This window comes from Schistocerca serialis, chromosome 11, assembly GCF_023864345.2.
Source record: "Schistocerca serialis cubense isolate TAMUIC-IGC-003099 chromosome 11, iqSchSeri2.2, whole genome shotgun sequence".
NCBI lineage: Eukaryota > Metazoa > Arthropoda > Insecta > Orthoptera > Acrididae > Schistocerca > Schistocerca serialis.
The window spans coordinates 201,513,286-201,532,571 of NC_064648.1; the positions used below are offsets into that span (position 1 = coordinate 201,513,286).

The window sequence follows — 19,286 nt, forward strand, 5'->3', positions numbered from 1 at the left end:
ATTGGTTACACGTCTCGGTCACCTCTTGTTCGCATTGACGGCACTTTGAACATTGGACGTTTTATATCAGATGTGTTATGACCCGTGGCTTTGCCTTTCATTCAGTCCCTGCGAAACCCTACATTTCAGCGTGATAATGCACGACCGCATGTTGCAGGTCCTGTATGGGCCTTTCTGGATACAGAAAATGTTCAACTGCTGCCCTGGCCAGCACATTCTCCAGATACCTTACCAATTGAAAACGTCTGGTCAATGGTGGCCGAGCAATTGGCTCGTCACAATACAGCAGTCACTACTCTTGATGAACTGTGGTCTCGTGTTGAAACTGCATGGGCAGCTGTACCTGTACTCGCCATCCAAACTCTGTTTGACTCAATGCCCAGGCGTATCAAAGCCGTTATTATGGCCAGAGGTGGTTGTTCTGGGTACTGATTTCTCAGGATCTATGCACTCAAATTGCGTGAAAATGTAATCACATGTCAGTTCTAGTATAATATATTTGTCCAATGAATACCCGTTTATCATCTGCATTTCTTCTTGGTGTAGTAATTTTAATGGCCAGTAGTGTAGTTTTCTGTTATAACACACCTCTTAGATATGAAGTTTTGATTGCACAAAAGAGAGCAGTGAGAATAATTAGTGGTGTTCACGCAAGGACGTCATGTAGGCACCTTTTCAAGGAGTTGGGTATTTTAACTGCACCATCAGAGTACATATATTCGCTAATGAAATTCACTACAAATAATCCATCTCAGTTCGCAAAGAACAGTGATGTTCATATGTACAACACTAAAGGGAAAAATGACCTTTACTATCTGTTATTGAAGCTGTCAGTTACTCTAAAAGGAATACATTATTCAGCAGCAAAAATCTTTGATCATTTGCCCAACAACATAGTGTCTGGCAGGTAGCAAATCAATTTTTAAATCTAGCTTAAAATAATTTCTTTTGGACAACTCCTCCTACTCCATGGACGAGTTTCTGTTTCAGAAATGGTTAACACTAGTGCTATTCATGTGTGTGTATATATATCTTGTAATCTGACTTGTTCCACATCATATCAGTAAAATAATCGGGAAAGTCATCTACGGATCATGACATAACTAAAACTAAACCTATCCATTTCACAATCACATCAGCGACACTCGACTTGGGCATTGTCAGAAAGATGAGTGTGTCCCTGTCAAATTTGTTACTCTGGTTATATCAAGTGTCTATACTTTGTTCATCATAAGAAGAAACCTGATGTAAACAGACATGATGATTGATCAGCAGCTGCAGCTCTCATACTTTGGTGGTGGTCTGCTCTTGGAAGTAGGTTCAACTTAGGTGTTAAATACACTATGTGATCAAAACTCTCTGGACACCTGGCTGAAAATGACTTAGAGGTTGGTGTCGCCCTCCAACAGTAATGCTGGAATTCAACATGGTGTTGGCCCAAGGCCTTGATGACAACTTCCATTTTCGCAGGCATACGTTCTGTCAGGTGCTGGAAGGTTTCTTGGGGAAAGGCAGCACATTCTTCAGGGAGTGTTGCACTGAGGTGAGGTATTGATGTCAGTTGATCAGGTCTGGCACGAAGTTGCCATTCCAAAACATGCCAAAGATGTTCTATAGGTTTCAGGTCAGGACTCTCTCCAGGCTGGACCATTACAGTGATGTTGTCGTGTAACCACTCTACCACAGGCCGTGCATTATGAACAGGTGCTCGATCGTGTTGAAAGATGCAATAGCCATCACCAAATTCTCTTCAACAGTGGGAAGCAATAAGGTGCTTAAAACATCAATATAGACCAACAGGGGGTGAAAGCCCCCTCCATGAAAAAATAAGACCACACTGTAACACCACCGCCTCCGAATTTTACTGTTGGCACTACACATGTTAGCAGACAACTTTCACCAGGCATTCGCCATACCCACACCCTGCCATCGGATCACCACATTGTGTACCGTGATTTGTCCCTCCACACAGCATTTTTCCACTGTTCAATCATCCAATCTTTACGCTCCTTACACCAAGTGAGGCGTCGTGTGGCATTTACTGGCGTGATGTGTAGCTTATGAGCAGCCGCTCAACCATGAAATCAGTTTCCTCACCTCCCGCCTAAATGTCACAGTACTTGCAGTGTACCCTGATGCAGTTTGTGATTCCTGTGTGATGGTCTGGATAGATGTCTGCCTATTACACATTACAAACCTCTTCAACTGTCGGCAGTCTCTGTCAGTCAACAGACGAGGTCGGCCTGTACGCTTCTGTGCTGTACGTGTCCCTTCACGTTTCCATTTCACTGTCAGATCGGAAACAATGGACCTAGGGATGTTCGCAAGTGTGGAAATCTCGTATACAGGAGTTTGCTGAAACTGACACCCGTTCACGTGACCGCATTCAAAGCCCGTGAGTTCTGCAGAGCTCCCCATTCTTCTCTCTCACGATGTCTAATGACTACTGAGGTCGCTGATATGGAGTACCTGGCAGTAGGTGGCAGCACAATGCACATAATATGAAAAACGTATGTTTTTGGGGGTGTCCGGATACTTTTGATCGCATAGTGTTGTTACTATTATTGTCACTTTAAAAGAACCTGTGACATGTATCAATATATTAACAGCTCTCAATGTTTTTCTTAATCATACTTTAGCTGCATAATTTTTATTTAAAAAGTCATGTACAGTCAGTGTCCGTAAATGTTTCTTGTGCGCAGAGTCTCACTGTTAATATGTACTGAGAGGATGGATGACACTGCTTCCTGCTTTCGTAGTGAAACACACATGGAACAATGTTAATGGCAAGAAACAAGTTGTTCTTAATTTTTTTCACAAGGTTACAGAGAAAAATCAGCTGCAACTTTCTCGAGAAACAATGTGCAATAAATATAAGGGAGGGTATTTTAATTATATGCGCGGCATAAATGGTAGCATTGTAGAATGATGATCGTGTATGCTGGTGGGTGGCAGTTCGAAACTATTTGAGGTCCACAATTTGGAACCTAAATTATTTAAATATGAAATTCATCAAATATATGTGGGTTAACACATACATAACCATCATTTTTCAAGCAAAATTCCCTACTTCTAGTTATATACCGCGTGCAAAGTTACGGTTTTCATCGCAAATAAACATTCTTGTAAAAGATTGTGGAAGTTGAGAAAACATTACCCAATTTTTTTGAAGAAAAATGAAAAATCAAATACTTTTTATTTAAATATGTCCTTGTTTTGTAGAACATGAGCCAGAGTGATAAGCGTTGTAGAAACATGGAAAACAATAATTTTCGCGGTGTCTAACACACTGTACAAATGCTGCATTTTTATACTTGTCATCGTAACACTGCAATCTGAACGCAGTAGAATTGATCTGGAGCTAAGTTAAGGGATTTGTTGCAATTAACAAGACATTTAAGCTGCCAAATGTACCGGAACCGATGCACAAAACTTTGTAAGATGTCACTGCCAAATGACGGTGAAATGCAGAGCAGCACGTCGTAAAAGAAGAGGAAATGTGGACTTTTTAGATGGCTTGGGATTGTGTTGCTGATCGCCTCGTTATTGACATAGCATTACTGAAATGGACGGTGTTTGTTGGAGTCCAATATGGAAGGACTGCAGGGTTTACCAGACAACTGAATGTAGTACCTTCAATGGCTTCAGTAGTTAAAAATTTGGGAAATTGGCAGTGTGTTTTACACCACACAGTTCATGCAGAAAATTACCCTTATTAAAGTCAGAAATCTTAAACACTCTTGGTTTTAACTACAATACTGTGTTAGCTAAGATGAGGGCATGTTATGTTTTCTGTCCAGTCACCTCAGAAGTATATTGTATGAGTTTCACCATAAATTGACACTCAAAGCTATATTGTTCCTCAGCTTGTCTCTTTTTACTTCTTTACTGCAGCTGCTTACATCATTGCAGGTTAGTTGAATCACTTGCCTGGTCAGTGCTGTCAAACGTTTTATGTGCCGGTAAAGATGTTGCCCCGAATCGATGTACATGTAACGCACAGCATAAAACGTATCCTCATTATTGTACTTGTCTGTACTCTACACAGCTTGGCTTCTACTTGACGTGAAATGAAACCCGATGAGGTTCCAGAAAACTCAGAAGAATACATAGTGTAATGTTTACATGAGGTTTATTCTTGTGACGATGAATGGAGTATAGTCTATGTTCAAAGTCACTGAGATCTCGTGACAGATCCATACTGCTGTTACTGCTTCTGTACTAACGTAATACTCACCACCTTCTTTTATACCGGCAGGTCCGCCTGTTAAGTGTTAGATTCCTCATTGCATTGGAGTGTCGAGATGCTTTTGATCAGACAGTGTTCACTGCACCACCTATGTAATGCTCCTATAGAGACTGCAAAGACAGGATTACTTATGCAGCGAGCAATCGATTGCGCGCACACACGCGCGCGCGAGAGTGTTTTTATTTTAACCACATGTGTATACTATTATTACATTTAATAAAATTGCCATGCATACAGAATCCGTGAGTCACTTGAAGTGTAACATGTGGGTTAGGTCCTTGTTTACACACATGTTAAAGTTTAAAATAGTGGAGTTTCTTAGTAGTTTTGCAGAAATAACCATTATGGAACACATTTTAATGCAGTATTTATATACTTCGAGATTTAAAACCTAAACACACAATAGTACATGAAACTTCAGCAATTTTCTTTGTTCTCTTTCTAACAGGCTGAATTCCTCAAACTTGTTTTTCTTCTGTATCATTGTTCTCACTTAAAACTATCAAATCTACATGTCTTATATTGTTAAAGTGAGAGTCTAGGAAGTCACACACATTCTCTTTGTGGACATCAGTGAATCCAGTCTGCCTTGTAATTGCGACTTTGATGTCACTTCATCTTCTAGAACTGACACAGCATTGGGCCACAGTTTCCGCTTTATACCATTTGTACCTTTTGGAATGATGTCCGTTCACGTGTCTCTAGGAACGTGGATTGCCACCTTAATATTAAACTGATGTCAGAAACTCTTGACGATAAATTCGTTATTCGAATCACGTATTCATCTGCAGTGGACCGATGCCCGTAACGGAAACGGTTTTCACACCAGCTTGTGAGCTGTCGCTCTTTTTCTAGCAAAAGTCCAGACATTCGTATCCAAATGCACATTACTGTGAGCACGACGAGACAGATAATTGATACTCGATTACTGAAAGCAGTTGCCCACGTGATCGAGGTGGGGAGAGGGTAGCGGGAAAGAGGCGGGTCTGTGAGCAAAGGCTGTAGTGAGGTTATCCGTATATTTCGAGAGCTCCTGCTTTTCACTGCAAATGATGAGGCTGTAAGAAAGAGACTTTGTGTCGTGGAACAGGTGACAGTTATGTAGATGTAGACAGCTGCAGAATCAGAGAGGTGGGTGCGTGTTACACGGGCAGACGTATTTACGAAGCAGTCGGAGAGGTTGATATTGACACTAATTTAGAGTAGCAGTCCTGATGATGATGAGGTTCTGCAGCCGATTCCGAAATACTGCGAAATGTTCGGCAACCACCCTATCGAAATCAAGTGTCCCTGCTTTCGCAGTAGTTGTTTTGGAATTATAGAATGAACTTAATGTTCTTCATTATTTTTGCAGCGATTTTCTTCTTTCAGGCTCTGTCACATTTTTCAGTGCAAATGAAACACTCTCTTTTGAAATTGAATGGATGAAATAATGATCATCTTAAAAGTTGTATCATCTACTTGCGCAGGTGTCTGGTTATTTAGTTTCTTTACATTGCATTGTTTAATATATTCACACTGGCGTACCTTCTGCACTTCAGTTGTTTCACATTATGTGTGTAAGAGTATGAGCCTCATCCTCACATTCCTTGCTGACCTGTAAGGAAGTTCCTAATCCCTTTGTCTCTTTCGATGTCTCTCCTTCTGGAACAGATTAAACACAAATAAAAATGTTGGTATAATCCAGCATTATTCTTCTCGTAGTCCACAAAATAGGAAAGAGAGTAAGAAGAAACACTTCGTAGCATAACAACCTGAAATGCCCCACATGGTTTAAATAAGATCGTGTCGTAAACTCAACTAAACTGGACACGTGTAGAAAAACGGCAAAGAACAGACGATGATAAAGTGGGAAGGGGAACTTAGCATTTTCGTTGTGGGCACCTAATCCCGATTTCAACAATATATATTTATGTTAAAAAATATGCAACCAATATTGATGAAAATGTATTATAGGTTATCTATCAAACAATGAGAAAGCGATGCTGGAATGTAACAATATTGTGAAAAGAAAAGTCGCTACTCACCATACAGCGGAGATGCTGAGTCACAGATAGGCACAACAAAAAGACTCTCACAAATAAAGTTTTCGGCCAGTAAGGAATTCATCAATAATATACGACACACACACACACACACACACACACACACACACACACACACACACACACCTCCACAACTGCAGTCTCAGGCAACTGAAACCACAAACCACACTGTGCTGCCTTCTGTTTGGCTATAACAACCAACAAGCTATCTGTCGACACAAATGGCCACTGACAAACTGTGGCCAGAAACAAGTGGACCACCCTGTTGCTGAACATGCTGCCAAACGTGATACCCCTCATCTCAATGACTGCTTCACAGCCTGTGCCATACGGATCCTTCCCACCGACACCAGCTTTTCTGAATTGCGCAGGTGGGAACTTTCCCTGCAATACATCCTACATTCCCATAACCCTCCTGGCCTCGACCTTCGTTAGTCACTGTCCTCAACCATCCAGCCCCCTCCCTGTTCCCATTCCAGCACTACACAGCCGTCATTCCACTGCCACACCCAGTCTTTTTACTTCTCTCCATTTCCGCTACCCCCCCCCCCTCCCATCTGTCTAACCTGCAGCACTTCACTGTCCGCCACCCCCACAATACTATCCCTCCCCCAGCCTCCTCCTTACCCCCACCCAGTCGCCACTCCCATCATGCAATGGTGCTGCTGCTCGCAGTGAGGTTTCAGCTGCCTGAGACTCCTGTCGTGTGTGAGAGTTGCGTTTGCGTGCGTGGACTGGCCGAAAGCTTTATTTGTGACAGTATTTTTCTTGTGCCTATCTGCGACTCAGCATCTCCACTATGTGGTGAGTAGCAACTTCCCTTTCCATAATATTGTTATATTAGGGTATCTGGTAGTTATCTGAACTAAATCAGTCAAGAACTTTCAAGATTTTTGGTAATAACATAAACAAAGACTCGTCTTGGTGTAGTAGTAGTAGTAGTAGTAGTAGTAGTAGTAGTAAGCAGTAGCAGCATAGATGACAAGGAATGGGTAACTGAGTAATCCTTTACTTGTGTTTTGAAAATCGGGTGATTTCCACTACCCTGTCTGAGGTCTGCTTGTGCCCCACAGTAAAAAACTCCATTCTGAACTGCAGAGAGGGACTTGCAGTCTGAACTGAAATCATTTTTACGTGCAGTGTTGTGACTGAATGGTGGGGTGCAATGAGAAGACGCCAGACTTAATACTTTCCTCATCTGGTCACCCAGATTTACGTTATCCACAGTTTCCTAGACTTGCATAAGGCAAATTCTGGGATGGAACAATTGCTGTGTCTATTATGGCATTGATGGAATTGCAAAACCCTAATCTTCCTTTTTACTTGTATCTTCTGGCTGTGAATTTCACAGTGCATCTTAAATTTACTCTTGTCATTAACAATGAACACTGTGAGGATGTAAAAGTGCTTCAGCACATGAATGTGAGAACTCCTTGGTCCCCGAAGAGAGTTCTGCAATAGCTTTGTCTGGTGGATATATGCAATACCTTTACTGGACACTTCTGTTGAATTTTTTTTGGGCTTAAGCTGCATTGTCCACCGAATATTGTGTTGTAGAATAGCATTGTGTGAATGTGTTGACTATCTCGTCTGTAAACGAGCACAATTTTTATTATTGACTTTCATTTGGAACTACATTTCTCAGAATTGCTAGAGATTTGTCACTACTCTAACTGCCTCTGGTGCAGACTTAGTATATCAAAGTTCTGTGTTTCAGGAATTTGAGTATGTGACAGTCGAGGAACAATTAGAAGACCGTGACGAACCCACGCGTTCAGCAACTGAAGAGGTGAGAGCTACACGTTTTTAATACTGTTGTAGTTTTTCCGAGTCTATTAGCAACGCCATACCCTTGAGGATGGCAATAAGAATGTACAATCACTTAGTCTAAGGAAATGAAGCATTCAAGCCTAAACATTAATTCAGAAATGTCAATAATTAATTTCTGGAAGGAGTTGCACGCCAATTTATGTTTGATGCAAAATGTCTATGTTGATAGTTAATAGACAATAAAGATACGTAGGTATAGAGGTAGTTTTGTCATGTTTTGATAGGTCGATATCTAGTTGTGGTAAAAAGTTACTAATTGGCTGCTACTTGTTACCAAGATGGCAGCTTGTGATAAAATTTCAGTCAATGTAGAAAGTTAAACACTTTAGTGCATAGAGATACACCTTCAAGGGAAAGTTGCGTATTAAAAGCAAGTCCCTGGCAACTTCACGTTTCAGAGGTGTTGTTCCAAAGTTGCTGCTAAAGGCACATAAAAAGTAGTATAAGTTATATAACATTTTCTTGGTGTTCAGACAAATCAGATCTGTGTTATAACTCTAGCTTTAGAAGCTCTGGATAAAAGTAACCAGACCATTTTTAACAGACCAACAGCTCAGTTCTTGATGCCAAACACTGCACTGCTGAAGCACATGACGCCCCCCTCTCTGTTCCTATCACACATTCACCTCCTGCTCTCTCAGCCAGCCTGTCAACTTTGTCTGTGTCAGGCTCTGTCTGCACAGAAAAATAATGTTTAGTGTTTTGAAACAATAACAGATGTAACATGACATTTCGTAGTAAAATTTGGTAAGTCCACCACAGAGGCCCACTTATTCTTGAAACAGCTGTACTATGATGAATGTCTTTCACACACTCAGGTTGAAAGTGGTTTAACCAAGTCAAGAGAGGGAGGAGAGGAGATTAAATATGAGTCACGTCCAGGGTGACTCTCGATGTCAACAACAGACTGAAGCATTGAAAAGAAGTGGAGATGTAATAAAAAAATAAATGTCAGTTCAGGATGAGTGTGGTTATTGATATTGTAAGGATTGACAGAGAAATGGTTTGATCGATTTTATCTGAACATTTTCATCTGAGGAAAGTTTCTTTATAAAATGTGTCAAAGAAGCTAATGCCTGAACAAGAAGGCTTTTGAATGGCACTGTGAAATCCATCAAACAGTATCCTAAATTTCTTGAAAAAGCAATAATGTCATCAATTGTGATTTTTAACTTAGTTACTACAGTGCCAATCAGTGCACTAGACAATGCCCGGTTCACTAAACCTGAAGAAGGTCGAATGTGAAAATCGTAACTCAAAGAACTGACGGTTTTGTTTTTCGACATTCGCGGGATCGTGTACGTCGAGTGTCTGAAGCTTGAACTGAAAAAAATGAGTATTATCGTAAAGATCTATACCCTGTGAATGAGTAAGAAGGAAACAACCTGAGTTTGGAAAAACAAGTTGTGGATTCTGCCATACTGCTTGAGTTGTCAAATCGTTTTTGCATTAAGTGTGGGGTCCCTGTTCTGCAACATTAACTCTGCTTGCCAGATCTTGCTCAGAGTGACTTTCTTCTGTCCCCAGAAATGAAATCTGCGCTGAAAAGGGTGAGATTTGAGACAGAGGAAGCTGTGAAAGAAAAAGTGATGGAGACTATTAACGTGCTTTCAGAAGATAACTTCAAACACTGCTTCGAGCAGTGGAAAATGTACATAAAGTGATGTATGGATCACAGAGGGATATATTTCGAAGATGTAAAGAAGTAAAACTAAAGAATGTTATATCCCTAACCTGGTTATTTTGTTGTTGTTGTTGTTGTTGTTGTGGTCCTCAGTCCAGAGACTGGTTTGATGCAGCTCTCCATGCTACTCTATCCTGTGCATCTTCTTCATTTCCCAGTACCTACTGCAACCTACATCCTTCTGAATCTGCTTAGTGTATTCATCTCTTGGTCTCCCTCTACGATTTTTACCCTCCACGCTGCCCTCCAATGCTAAATTTGCGATCCCTTGATGCCTCAAAACATGCCCTACCAACCGATCCCTTCTTCTGGTCAATTTGTGCCACAAACTTCTCTTCTCCCCAATCCTATTCAATACCTCCTCATTAGTTACGTGATCTACCCACCTTATCTTCAGCATTCTTCTGTAGCACCACATTTCGAAAGCTTCTATTCTCATCTTGTCCAAACTGGTTATCGTCCATGTTTCACTTCCATACATGGCTACACTCCATACAAATACTTTCAGAAACGACTTCCTGACACTTAAATCTATACTCGATGTTAACAAATTTCTCTTCTTCAGAAACGATTTCCTGGCCATTGCCAGTCTACGTTTTATATCCTCTCTACTTCGACCATCATCAGTTATTTTACTCCCTAAATAGCAAAACTCCTTTACTACTTTAAGTGTCTCATTTCCTAATCTAATTCCCTCAGCATCACCCGACTTAATTTGACTACATTCCATTATCCTCGTTTTGCTTTTGTTGATGTTCATCTTATATCCTCCTTTCAAGACACTGTCCATTCCGTTCAATTGCTCTTCCAAGTCCTTTGCTGTCTGTGACAGAATTACAATGTCATCGGCAAACCTCAAAGTTTTTACTTCTTCTCCATGAATTTTAATACCTACTCCGAATTTTTCTTTTGTTTCCTTTACTGCTTGCTCAATATACAGATTGAATAACATCGGGGAGAGGCTACAACCCTGTCTGACTCCTTTCCCAACCACTGCTTCCCTTTCATGTCCCTCGACTCTTATAACTGCCATCTGGTTTCTGTACAAATTGTAAATAGCCTTTAACCCCTGCCACCTTCAGAATTTGAAAGAGAGTATTCCAGTTAATGTTGTCAAAAGCTTTCTCTAAGTCTACAAATGCTAGAAATGTAGGTTTGCCTTTTCTTAATCTTTCTTCTAAGATAAGTCGTAACGTTAGTATTGCCTCACGTGTTCCAACATTTCTACGGAATCCAAACTGATCTTCCCCGAGGTCCGCTTCTACCAGTTTTACCATTCGTCTGTAAAGAATTCGCGTTAGTATTTTGCAGCTGTGACTTATTAAACTGATAGTTCGGTAATTTTCACATCTGTCAACACCTGCTTTCTTTGGGATTGGAATTATTATATTCTTCTTGAAGTCTGTGGGTATTTAGCCTGTCTCATACATCTTGCTCACCAGATGGTAGAGTTTTGTCATGACTGGTTCTCCCAAGGCCATCAGTAGTTCTAATGGGATGTTGTCTACTCCCGGGGCCTTGTTTCGACTCAGGTCTTTCAGTGCTCTGTCAAACTCTTCACTCAGTATCTTATCTCCCATTTCATCTTCATCTACATCCTCTTCCATTTCCATAATATTGTCCTCAAGTACATCGCCCTTGTATAAACCCCTCTATATACTCCTTCCACCTTTCTGCCTTCCCTTCTTTGCTTAGAACTGGGTTGCCATCTGAGCTCTTGATATTCATACAAGTGGTTCTCTTCTCTCCAAAGGTCTCTTTAATTTTCCTGTAGGCAGTATCTATCTTACCCCTAGTGAGACAAGCCTCTACATCCTCACATTTGTCCTCTAGCCATCCCTGCTTAGCCACTTTGCACTTCTTGTCCATCTCATTTTTGAGACGTTTGTATTCCTTCTTGCCTGCTTCATTTCCTGCATTTTTATATTTTCTCCTTTCATCAATTACATTCAATATTTCTTCTGTTACCCAAGGATTTCTATTAGCCCTCGTCTTTTTACCTACTTGATCCTCTGCTGCCTTCACTACTTCATCCCTCAGAGCTACCCATTCTTCTTCTACTGTATTTCTTTCCCCCATTCCTGTCAATTGTTCCCTTATGCTCTCCCTGAAACTCTGCACAACCTCTGGTTTAGTCAGTTTATCCAGGTCCCATCTCCTTAAATTCCCACCTTTTTGAAGTTTCTTCAGTTTCAATCTGCAGTTCATAACCAATAGATTGTGGTCAGAATCCACATCTGCCCCTGGAAATGTCTTACAATTTAAAACCTGGTTCCTAAATCTCTGTCTTACCATTATATAATCTATCTGATACCTTTTAGTATCTCCAGGATTCTTCCATGTGTACAACCTTATTTTATGATTCTTGAACCAAGTGTTAGCTATGATTGAGTTATGCTCTGTGCAAAAGTCTACCAGACGACTTCCTCTTTCATTTCTTTCCCCCAATCCATATTCACCTACTATGTTTCCTTCTCTCCCTTTTCCTACTGACGAATTCCAGTCACCCATGACTATTAAATTTTCGTCTCCCTTCACTACCTGAATAATTTCTTTTATCTCGTCATACATTTTATCAATTTCTTCATCATGTGCAGAGCTAGTTGGCATATAAACTTGTACTACTGTAGTAGGCATGGGCTTTGTGTCTATCTTGGCCACAATAATGCGTTCACTATGCTGTTTGTAGTAGCTAACCCGCACTCCTATTTTTTTTATTCATTATTATACCTACTCCTGCATTACCCCTATTTGATTTTGTATTTATAACCTGACCAAAAGTCTTGTTCCTCCTGCCACCGAACTTCACTAATTCCCACTATATCTAACTTTAACCTATCCGTTTCCCTTTTTAAATTTTCTAACCTACCTGCCCGATTAAGGGATCTGACATTCCACGTTCCGATCCGTAGAACACCAGTTTTCTTTCTCCTGATAACAATGTCCTCTTGAGTAGTCCCCGCCCGGAGATCCGAATGGGGGACTATTTTACCTCCGGAATATTTTACCCAAGAGGACGCCATCATCATTTAATCATACAGTAAAGCCTGGTTATTTTATAGCCTCAAAATAGTCATCTTCATAAAGAGATGACTCTGTCAAGAGAGAGTCTGAACACCAAGAAACATGTATAGAACACTGCCACTGCGGAAAACTTAGTTTTTTTCCTTTTCTTCGTGGGCAAAGGACAACATTCCACCAGAATCTTGTCTTTGCACGGTAGTTCAGGCTGTCGATAGTCCTAAGGTCCAGTTGCATTGTTACTACCAACAGTGCATCTTTCTTTATGTATTTATTGTCAGACTCTCTCTACTCAATCATGGCAATCATAACAGAAATCACACATAGATATTCAATGAAAGAATTGACATGAGGCTTGCTACTGAGTATTGTTCATCACTTTATGAGGCACTTGCTGGGTTTCATTGCATAACAGTGTACTGTGTGAAATACATTACAGAAAACACACACATTGTGTGTGTGTGTGTGTGTGTGTGTGTGTGTGTGTGTGTGTGTGGACGCGCGATAACAGCTTGCAACAGCAAGAGTTCTTACAAAAGATACCGGGCATTATAGGGGCATACTCTTCAAATAGTGCGATCCCTAAACAAATTCAGTGAACATATTGCTCCCTTATGAATGTGCCTGGATTGATACATTCATTAGGTGAGGTGTCCAGGAGTGGGACTGACTTTTTGATCGTGGTGTAGGGTAGGGTCCCAGCTGTTACACCTGCGGCCATTCACCCGAGTGGTCCCTCGTCTGCGAATAATTGACAATAAAGGATTTTGTGTGATGGTGTACATACTTCAGAACAGTGTGATACTCAGAGCCACAGCATAGCATAGTGGTTAAAATACTTTCCTGATGCGTAGAAGTTGTGGGTTCAAATCTCGTTCAGTGATTTAAAATTGTTGATTTTGAAATCTTATGAAAATGACTTTGGTCTTAATTTTTCTTAAATTAATTGGTTAAAATGTAATTTCTAACCATTTGCACCTAACTTTAGTCATCATTTGAACTTTAGTCATCATTTGAACTTTAGTCATCATTTGAACTTTAGTCATCATTTGAACTTTAGTCATCATTTGAACTTTAGTCATCATTTGAACTTTAGTCATCATTTGAACTTTAGTCATCATTTGAACTTTAGTCATCATTTGAACTTTAGTCATCATTTGAACTTTAGTCATCATTTGAACTTTAGTCATCATTTGAACTTTAGTCATCATTTGAACTTTAGTCATCATTTGAACTTTAGTCATCATTTGAACTTTAGTCATCATTTGAACTTTAGTCATCATTTGAACTTTAGTCATCATTTGAACTTTAGTCATCATTTGAACTTTAGTCATCATTTGAACTTTAGTTGAACTAATTTTTTTTCTTCATATAATTTTTTTGTCATTTGGCATCTTTATGCATGTGATTTTAATTATCTTTATTTATCTATCATAATACTTAAATGGTTGAAAATGCTGCTCTGTCATAAAAAAACAAAAGACAAAAGAATCTATTTCTATTGGCTGAGCAGTGGTGTCAAAAATGTATATGTTAAAATATGTTCATTTCTTATGGCAATCTTTGTACAAACACATAATTTCCTATTGCACTGTGAATAAAATGGTGCAGATAAGGATTTGAATGAAAGAAAGGCTTTTGGATAAATTGAAATTTATGGAAATTGAGGAATAAAAATAAGGAACATGGATGAAAATGTAAAATAATAAAGTGGAAGAAATTAAATTGAAATTAACATACAAAAATAATTATAATCACACGTACAAAGATCCACAATGAAAAAAGTTAGGAAGAAAAATGAGAGCAAATAAGAGTGTTTATGCAATGATTAAAATGATGTTGGGAAGGATTAGAAATTAAAACAATGCATTTAAACCAATTAACTGACTAAAATTTGTCAGTCATTTTGATAAGGATTTAAAAATAAAATCCTCAAACCGTGTGATGAGATTAAACACACAGCTTCCAGTGCATCAGGTACGTATCTTAACCACTACCCTACACCACCACTCTCAAAATTACAATTATTTTGAAGGCGCCAAGAGTTTTTCATCGATTGCTCGCAAAAGACAGCCTGCTAACGTGAATGGCTGCAGGGTGTGATACCTGCAACCCTGACCTACACTACTGTATAGGTGGTTTCAAAAAGTCGATCCCTCATGTGAGGACTTCTGCTTGTCAGAGAAATTGGAGCTTAGATGAAGATGTACTGTAATTTCACTAATTTGCAAATGAAATAGCAATGGATGAAAAAATGACCCCTTGGACTTTTTGACCACTCTCACATGCTGTGTGGTGGCTTGCAGACAGCATCTGTAGTAGTAGTAGTAGTAGTAGTAGTAGTAGTAGCAGTAGCTCTATTACTGGCGTTGTGTATCATTGGAAACTTAAGTGTTTGTGTTTGTTTTTGTTTTCAGCCATGTGAACAAGTGGGTCATGATCAGGAGCTGCCAGTTATCATCAAAGAAGAAATTGTAAGTGCATGGTGGCCACATTTGTTGGGTATCTTCTGCAATAGAAAACTATTAGTTTCTACATTGTAGCACCAGTATAGAGTATATGAGCAATTTATTGATACATAGGAGGTGTACAGTGTGTTGTTGTATACCGGAATTTTTCTGTCTGTATACAATGTTAAAGTAACTTGTTGTTGTTGTGGTCTTCAGTCCTGAGACTGGTTTGATGCAGCTCTCCATGCTACTCTATCCTGTGCAAGCTTTTTCATCTCCCCGTACCTACTGCAACCTACATCCTTCTGAATCTGCTTAGTGTATTCATCTCTTGGTCTCCCTCTACGATTTTTACCCTCCACGCTGCCCTCCAGTACTAAATTGGTGATCCCTTGATGCCTCAGAACATGTCCTACCAACCGATCCCTTCTTCTGGTCAAGTTGTGCAACAAACTTCTCTTCTCCCCAATCCTATTCAATACTTCCTCATTAGTTATGTGATCTACCCATCTAATCTTCAGCATTCTTCTGTAGCACCACATTTCGAAAGCTTCTATTCTCTTCTTGTCCAAACTATTTATCGTCCATGTTTCACTTGCATACATGGCTACACTCCATACGAATACTTTCAGAAATTACTTCCTGACACTTAAATCAATACTGGATGTTAACAAATTTCTCTTCTTCAGAAACGCTTTCCTTGCCATTGCCAGCCTACATTTTATATCCTCTCTACTTCGACCATCATCAGTTATTTTGCTCCCCAAATAGCAAAACTCCTTTACTACTTTAAGTGCCTCATTTCCTAACCTAATTCCCTCAGCATCACCCGACCTAATTAGACTACATTCCATTATCCTTGTTTTGCTTTTGTTGATGTTCATCTTATATCCTCCTTTCAAGACACTGTCCATTCCATTCAACTGCTCTTCCAAGTCCTTTGCTGTCTCTGACAGAATTACAATGTCATCGGCGAACCTCAAAGTTTTTATTTCTTCTCCATGAATTTTAATACCTACTCCGAATTTTTCTTTTGTTTCCTTTACTGCTTGCTCAATATACAGATTGAACAACATCGGGGAGAGGCTACAACCCTGTCTTACTCCCTTCCCAACCACTGCTTCCCTTTCATGTCCCTCGACTCTTATAACTGCCATCTGGTTTCTGTACAAATTGTAAATAGCCTTTCGCTCCTTGTATTTTACCCCTGCCACCTTTAGAATTTGAAAGAGAGTATTCCAGTCAACATTGTCAAAAGCTTTCTCTAAGTCTACAAATGCTAGAAATGTAGGTTTGCCTTTCCTTAATCTTTCTTCTAAGATAAGTCGTAAGGTCAGTATTGCCTCACGTGTTCCAGTGTTTCTACGGAATCCAAACTGATCTTCCCCAAGGTTGGCTTCTACTAGTTTTTCCATTCGTCTGTAAAGAATTCGTGTTAGTATTTTGCAGCTGTGACTTATTAAGCTGATAGTTCGGTAATTTTCACATCTGTCAACACCTGCTTTCTTTGGGATTGGAATTATTATATTCTTCCTGAAGTCTGAGGGTATTTCGCCTGTTTCATACATCTTGCTCACCAGATGGTAGAGTTTTGTCAGGACTGGCTCTCCCACGGCCATCAGTAGTTCTAATGGGATGTTGTCTACTCCGGGGGCCTTGTTTCGACTCAGGTCTTTCAGTGCTCTGTCAAACTCTTCACGCAGTATCATATCTCCCATTTCATCTTCATCTACATCCTCTTCCATTTCCATAATATTGTCCTCAAGTACATCGCCCTTGTATAGACTCTCTATATACTCCTTCCACCTTTCTGCTTTCCCTTCTTTGCTTAGAACTGGGTTTCCATCTGAGCTCTTGATATTCATACAAGTCGTTCTGTTATCTTCAAAGGTCTCTTTAATTTTCCTGTAGGCGGTGTCTATCTTACCCCTAGTGAGATAGGCCTCTACATCCTTACATTTGTCCTCTAGCCATCCCTGCTTAGCCATTTTGCACTTCCTGTCGATCTCATTTTTGAGACGTTTGTATTCCTTTTTGCCTGTTTCACTTACTGCATTTTTATATTTTCTCCTTTCATCAATTAAATTCAATATTTCTTCTGTTACCCAAGGATTTCTACTAGGCCTCGTCTTTTTACCTACTTGGTCCTCTGCTGCCTTCACTACTTCATCCCTCAAAGCTACCCATTCTTCTTCTACTGTATTTATTTCCCCCATTCCTGTCAATTGCTCCCTTATGCTCTCCCTGAATCTCTGTACAACCTCTGGTTCTTTTAGTTTATCCAGGTCCCATCTCCTTAAATTCCCACCTTTTTGCAGTTTCTTCAGTTTTAATCTACAGGTCATAACCAATAGATTGTGGTCAGAGTCCACATCTGCCCCTGGAAATGTCTTACAATTTAAAACCTGGTTCCTAAATCTCTGTCTTACTATTATATAATCTATCTGATACCTTTTAGTATCTCCAGGGTTCTTCCATGTATACAACCTTCTTTCATGATTCTTAAACCAAGTGTTAGTTATGATTATGTTGTGCTCTGTGCAAAATTCTACCAGGCGGCTTCCTCTTTCATTTCTGTCCCCCAATCCATATTCACCTACTATGTTTCCTTCTCTCCCTTTTCCTACTGACGAATTCCAGTCACCCATGACTATTAAATTTTCGTCTCCCTTCACAATCTGAATAATTTCTTTTATTTCATCATACATTTCTTCTATTTCTTCGTCATCTGCAGAGCTAGTTGGCATATAAACTTGTACTACTGTAGTAGGTGTGGGCTTCGTATCTATCTTGGCCACAATAATGCGTTCACTATGCTGTTTGTAGTAGCTAACCCGCACTCCTATTTTTTTTATTCATTATTATACCTACTCCTGCATTACCCCTATTTGATTTTGTATTTATAACCTGACCAAAAGTCTTGTTCCTCCTGCCACCGAACTTCACTAATTCCCACTATATCTAACTTTAACCTATCCGTTTCCCTTTTTAAATTTTCTAACCTACCTGCCCGATTAAGGGATCTGACATTCCACGTTCCGATCCGTAGAACACCAGTTTTCTTTCTCCTGATAACAATGTCCTCTTGAGTAGTCCCCGCCCGGAGATCCGAATGGGGGACTATTTTACCTCCGGAATATTTTACCCAAGAGGACGCCATCATCATGTAATCATACAGTAAAGCTGCATGCCCTCGGGAAAAATTACGGCTGTAGTTTCCCCTTGCTTTCATCCGTTCGCAGTACCAGCACAGCAAGGCCGTTTTGGTTATTGTTACAAGGCCAGATCAGTCAATCATCCAGACTGTTGCCCTTGCAACTACTGAAAAGGCTGCTGCCCCTCTTCAGGAACCACACGTTTGTCTGGCCTCTCAACAGATACCCCTCCGTTGTGGTTGCACCTACGGTACGGCTATCTGTATCGCTGAGGCACGCAAGCCTCCCCACCAACGGCAAGGTCCATGGTTCATGGGAATGCAACTTTGTGGTTTGATGCCTTTCTGTTTCTCTTGTAAGTTGATATGTTATTAACAAGACCATTTTTGTTTCTTTCTCTTGATATGTTCATAAGAAGCCTACAGAAGTTTACTGGTATCAAAGAAAGGCCTCAGTTTGAGGATGACGTTTCTCAAAATGTACATATGGAGCACAGCATTGTACAGAAGTGAATTCTAGGCTGTGGGAAAACCGGAAAAGAAGAGAATTGAAGCATTTGAGATAAGATTTATAGAAGGCTGCTGAAAAATTAAGTGGACCGAAAAGAGAAGACGTCAAATAGTTGTCTGCAGAGTTGGTGAGGAAAGGACTGGGTGAGAAACACTCAGTTTAGGAAGGGGCAGGATCATAGACCACTTGTGAGGCTTCGAAGGCAGAGGCGTCAGGAGCACCCGGGTCTCGAGACTCTGTCCAGTTGCAATGTAGGCGTGAGCCACGTCTGGCCTCTGTCAGGTGGGCAGGAGGCTGTCAGCTCCGTCTGGCCTCGGGAGAGAGGCTTTGAAGTCCCCTGCA

At 40.2% G+C, this 19,286-nt stretch overlaps 1 protein-coding gene across 6 annotated transcripts in view; it reads left to right on the plus strand.

Annotated features, from left to right (window-relative positions):
- LOC126427399 (uncharacterized) overlaps positions 1-19,286 on the plus strand; it is a 232,097-nt gene that overhangs the window by 167,922 nt on the left and 44,889 nt on the right. For all 6 annotated transcript variants that reach the window (XM_050089748.1, XM_050089747.1, XM_050089749.1 and 3 more), the window contains 2 exons: positions 8,012-8,083; positions 15,247-15,303. In XM_050089748.1, coding sequence (XP_049945705.1) covers positions 8,012-8,083; positions 15,247-15,303 — 129 coding nt within the window. The remainder of the gene's footprint in view (positions 1-8,011; positions 8,084-15,246; positions 15,304-19,286) is intronic.